At 36.1% G+C, this 6,000-nt stretch overlaps 1 protein-coding gene across 2 annotated transcripts in view; it reads right to left on the reverse strand.

The window, feature by feature from the left end:
* Positions 1 to 5,340, reverse strand: part of LOC111059986 (chromatin target of PRMT1 protein-like) — a 38,677-nt gene extending 33,337 nt beyond the window's left edge. The window contains exons 1-2 of one of the 2 annotated variants that reach the window (XM_039425817.1): positions 5,186 to 5,340; positions 2,605 to 2,685 (exon numbers count right to left, since the gene is read on the reverse strand). In XM_039425817.1, coding sequence (XP_039281751.1) covers positions 2,605 to 2,675 — 71 coding nt within the window. In that variant the 5' untranslated portion in view covers positions 2,676 to 2,685; positions 5,186 to 5,340. Of the gene's footprint in view, positions 1 to 2,604; positions 2,686 to 4,837; positions 4,859 to 5,185 lie in introns of those variants that run through there. The other variant, XM_039425818.1, reaches the window with a different exon arrangement.
* Between the last annotated feature and the right edge of the window lie 660 nt (positions 5,341 to 6,000).

The raw sequence follows: 6,000 nt of genomic DNA on the forward strand, positions 1-6,000 counted from the left end.
TGCACAGGCAGCTGAACTGCATTTACCACACCGAGTCCCATAAGGATTAGGGCTTGGACTTAGACCGCTTTTGTTTTTGATTCTGGTCAATGACCTGGAATCATTCACTTTGAATGACCTGGTCATTCACTTTGAATTCCGACGAAAAAACCGCTGTTGGCAATGGGTAGGTAAGAACCGTATGAGTAGATGAAAAGGAGTGTAACAGACATCTTACTGAGGCTAAGGGCTGCTTCAGGAGAATATGCTTAAATTTAATATGATACAGAGATACAGTATGTACTTTGAGAAATTCTAGTTCTGAATTAGTTTAATTGTTTAGCCTAGCTGTTTTTCGAAATAAATAGATAATCAAAAGTACTGGCTCAGTTAGATCATTGGGATTTTAGACCTATCTCAAGCTGATTTGGATTGAGCATGCATTGCAGATTGCAGTTGTGATGCAAGCTTTCAAGAGAAATCCATTTCCAATAAACGTTGAAGACATCTGTCTCAGCCATTATCTTGTAACAAATTAATATATTGCTGCTACAGAAGCTGCAGGCTGCGAGGATATAATCAGCAGGGAGGATAGATTATTAATGTCCACAATGTCCAAAGTTGTTGAAATTATAATGAAGCAACAATTGGTGGAATGCTTCGAAATGAACAACCTCTTCAACAACACTCAAAATGGCTTTAGGAATAACCGCTCAACAACAAGTGCCCTCATTGCTCTCACAAATGAAATTCAAAATGCTTTTGATACAGGTGATAAACTAGCCCTGACACTTTTTGACCTGAGTAAGGCTTTTGACTGAGTTCCACACAACATCTTTGTCAGTAAGCTGAAAGGATAAGGGATTGGAGGACAAGTCCTAAAGGCCATCATCAGCTATCTTGAGAACCGAAAACAAGTTATCTCAATAAAAGGTGCAAGTTCTCAGATCATATATATAAATCATAGAGTTCCGCAGGGTTCTGTATTGGGCCCAACAGAACAAGTAATTTCACACCATCTAACGACTTCTTACTATTCGCCGATGACACGACAATTATGTCAAGAGGAAGTACAAGCAACCAAGTCCATGCAAGAAATGAAATTCTCACCCGTAAGGCAAAGGGATGGTTCCTGACAAATCGATTGAAACTAAATAAAGAGAAATTCCAAATTCTCATTTGCTCCTTAAAAAATGAAGTTTAGAATGGTGAAAATGAGCCAGTAAAATTATTGGGATTTTTGATTGAAAGGAAGCTGAAATGGAATACACTCATCACTCAGACTTGCACGAAACTTTCAAGAGTACATCATCTACTCAGAAAGCTGATATATGTGGTGACAATGGAATATTTGGTTAACAGCGTACCATTCACTGTTCCACAGCCATATAACCTATAGGATTTTGATTTAGGGGCATGCTTTGACTGAATCGGACGTGTTGCTGCTTCAAGAAAAGGCAATCAGGATTATAACCTTCTCGGACTGCCTGGAACATTGCAGGCCACTCTTCAGGAAACTGGAATCCTGGCAATGTTCAGCCAGTACATATACCCCGTAGCAGACTGACAGGGACTCAAAAGAGCTTCCATATAGCGGCACTTGTTCAATCAGCTCCCAAAGTCTGTGAAGGGTGCTGAAAAAAATATTTTTAAATGCACGATAAAGAAGAGACTGGTGAAGCGGCCCATCTATTCGCTGATGGAACTGGAGGATGAGCCTTTATTTTCCAATGAGGTCCATGGCTTCACCAGAATCTGAGGAGAGGTACCCATAGTCTTCCTTAACACAGTCTGTCTAGTCATCCCAGCCAATGACGAAGGATTCAAATATCAAGCAAGAATAAAATTTCAAGAGGATTTCAACATTCTCATGAAAGAACTAGACAGAGATGGTGGCAAAATGTTAAGGCCGATATGATCAGGCTTGGAACTACAGAAGAATGTGTTTGAGATCTATCAACCTGGAGGCTTTTTGTTGGTGCGGCTGGATATCAACGTAAATATAGAATACGTAGAATTTAAAAAAATTGCTTACAGTAGAATTATTATATGAAATTTGCAAATGATTTCAATTAACAGCCTTATATTGATGAAACAAAACAGAAATTAAAAACAAAAAAGTAACATCCTATTTCTCAGCATTTTCTTGTGTGATGGACGGACTCTAAAGAGCAAGTGATTTTTAATACAATATCATATTCAATGCTATAACATATTATTTTATGGTCTTCATTATTATCGTTCTTGAATAGTACTCTCTTTTCTATTCCAGAGTAGACATTTGCAATATTAATGTTTTATTCTGTTGTGCTTTGGCATTTATTATTACCGGCACTTATGAGTTCATACATCATTGTCCAATCTCGAATTTCAACAAGTGAACAGCATTTTCCCAGCATATGTTAATATATTGGACTATGACACAGAATGAATTGTTTCAATTAACATGAATCCAACGTTTCAATTAACATGAATCATGAGCATCCAACGTTACGTTGTTCAAAGAGGTATTTTACAAACTTGTCTCAGGTGTGATAGAAATTGTAAATTAGCCAACGCAAATTCATAGGGCAACAGATCCATAGAGGACTCCTAATGAAAACCACGAGGTTCGTAGAAACCCACCGTTCGTGAAGACTCATCTTCGTAGAGCTGTTGAGAATTACTTTCTGCATCGGTCTGTTCATAAACGCCATTTTCTATAATCTGAAAACATAGAAACCATCCATATTAGGCTACTGGAGCTATACAAACAAAATTCTACTAACATTAATTAATTATTTTCAATTATCAATTTTATGATTAAAATGGTAAAATTTATAAATAATGGTAAATTTATACTTCCGTTTGGTGATCACTTCAAGAGCCTAATAATAATCACCGTCAAGTGGGGTGACTATGGTCAAAAAACGCACATTTTCATTTGTAACTTTGTTAATTCTCAACATAATTCTATGTGCATGGTATATATTTATACCCCCAATCTTGTTGCTTATTGGAAGTTATAGAAAAATGATTAACCTGGAAGGAGATTGGAGAAAAAAATTTTTTGGCTGACCATTGTCACCCTGCAAGTGGGGTGACTCTGGTCACACCTATTAGTACTGCATACACTCTCTTCACTGATGTGGGGCTACAATGGTCAGAAAGAGCAGACTTTTGGCTACAATTTGGTATAATTTTGACGTGACAACGTCTTATAAATTGGTTTGCCGGGAGACACTTCAAGAAACTGCGTTACGTTCCCACGTTATGCGCTCACAATGAGAGCGAGTGAGAGCGTTCGTTCCGGTTCACGGTCGTCTGGAAAGAGCACGAATAGGAGCAGTGGCGAGCAATGCCGCACCAACCCGAAGGCATTCACCTGGAGAGAGAGAGTGAAACGGAGCAGTCAACCTGCGCAGGCGCCGCAAGCAATCTCCTGCGACTGCGCCACTAATTCAAAATGTCAAGTCAATGGTTGTCTCTCTCGCTCTTAGGTGGGCGCGGGCTAACCATGCCCGAGTGGAAGGGACGCGTGCCTCTCACTCACTCTCATTGTGAGTTATTATTTCATCCTTCTTCGTACTATACGAATGAATATTCACATTAAAATTATTTTACCACTCAAAGTCGTTGTCACGTAAAACTTTCGCCCGTATACCGACTTTACAGGCAACCATGCAATTTTTTTGTTCAAAAATGTTACTCCTAAGTATACAAAAATTGAGATTTCGATAAAATGGGGACTTTAAACAAAAAAATCATACAATAATAATAATAGGCACTATAAATTTGAAAATTGGCAGTTTTAAAGATAAATATACATAGTTTATTGGGAGGAAATATCATTAAGTTATAAGTTTTAGATAAAAAGTTATAACCTTTGGAAAATTGTTGTAAATTTTTCGGTGAGGAAAGACCGCAAAACTTAGTCTGTTTATGAAAATACTAAAATAATATAAGAAGTCCTTCACACTAACCATTTTTATAGATTAATGAACAGTTTATCATGAAGAAATATCACAAGGTTCTATAAAATCAGTCATCGCTATGAAGCGGCTGTGAGCAGTTGATTGTTGTTGAGCTCTGTTATCAGTTTTCTTGTTCTATCATTTCTACAGTGCTACGATGTTCCAACTTGTTATTTCACCTTCCCAGCCGCAAATTTCAAGTGAAAAAATTGAAATAGCCTACTTGTTTCAACATTCTAAGTAAGTATCTTCGCATATAGTTTGTGCTCACTGACTGAATATAAGTGAATATTAAGTGAGTAAATGTGAAAATAAGTGAGTATTAGCTGAATGAAATTTTGCATTTCATCAAGTATAGTATAAAAGGAAAAAGGAGCCTCCTTCATACGCCAATATTAGAGTAAAAATCAGACTATAGATTTATTCATCATAAATCAGCTGACAAGTGATTACACAGATGTGTGGAGAAGCCAGTCTATTGCTGTATTTCCGTAAGGTCTATAGTTTCAATCAGGTACTTGTGGATGAGAATACTGCGTGAGGTCTACTGTTCACAGAACTACTAATGGAGAATGGGTGGGTATTTTTCATTATTTCATAATAGCTTTACTTGTTTCCAAGGAAATCAATATAATAACAAATCTTCAAATTTGACCATAGGTACCCCTGAAGACCATAGTCACCCCGCTTGACGGCAGTGTCCCCGTTCACTAAGTAGGCCGTATAATCCTGGAGCTTATGTCACCTTATGTAGACATTAGCCTACCCTCATCATAAGATAGTTTCATCAAATGAAAACTATTTCCATCTTTTCATTTCTATATTAATTCTAAATTATGTTTAGATTAAATCGAAAAGAGCATCAATTAAAGTAGGGCGTGTAATTGGTTGAAAGTTATTAGTACCTTATAGAAGAAATCTTATGCTGATTGCAAGTATCAACTGGAATAACTTACAAGAATTATCACATACGCCTGATACGGTAAATATAATTCAGCTAATTATTAGGTAACTTATTACAGTAACAAGGGAGCAACACTTAGCCTAATAAAACATTTACCTATCAATGACATTTACAGAAGAAAAATATAAGTAACCTATTTTTAGATAATGATTCACATTCATTTTGATGCAATTGGATTCTAAGTCAATTGCAAAATGGCCATTGCCATTCAACTTCTCAATAAAACAGCTTATATATCAATTGCTTAAAAACCGCAATGTACACCCAAAAACTTAATAAAGATTCTTACCTTAAATTCTCTAACAAAACTTAATAAATATTATCACTTTAGAAAAGTTTACACAAGAAAGTTGAAAAACAACTAATAGAACTTTAATGTAATGACGCCATAATCCGAAATCACATCCACCAGTGCCAAAAACTCACAAACCAGAGACCTCTCGGTCTCAGACAGCACCGTATCGCGCATGCGTTAGTAACGGTTTTTTCTCGTTCCATTCAGTCAGTTCTATGAATGTAACGTTCTTTGTGATGATGGCTACCGAGCACCGTAACTGGAGCCGTCATTCCATTTTGATGGTGATATTATTATCCAATGATGATTAATTTATCATTAAATTCGATTCAATATTCAACATATTATCATCATTTCATTCAATAAAAGAAAGAGTACTTTTCAATAATATAATTAATAAAATATAACAGTTGTTATTTAACTAATGTTAAAAAAATACACTAAGTCAGCATATATATTGTCATTCCAAAGCAAAAACTCAACCCCCTAACCTCCCTTTCTATATTTGAAACATTAATAAAAATAAATCTTAGTGAAAACTCGTGATCCCTTCCAGCATATTGCAATTTCAAAGCAAAATCCTAACCCCCTAACCTATCTTTTCACCTTTGAAATATCAAAAACCATAATTCCATCTGCACCCTAGCCCTTTCTAGCATATTGCAATTTTAAAACAAAAACCTCACCTGTCTATCCTAACCCCCTAACCTATATTTTCACCTTTGAAATATCAAAAATCATAATTTTACCTGTACCCTAGCCCTTTCTAGCATATTGCAATTTCAAAGCAAAAACCTAACCTAGCCTTA

The sequence above is a fragment of the Nilaparvata lugens genome, chromosome 4 (genome assembly GCF_014356525.2).
Source record: "Nilaparvata lugens isolate BPH chromosome 4, ASM1435652v1, whole genome shotgun sequence".
Taxonomy (NCBI): Eukaryota; Metazoa; Arthropoda; class Insecta; order Hemiptera; family Delphacidae; genus Nilaparvata; species Nilaparvata lugens.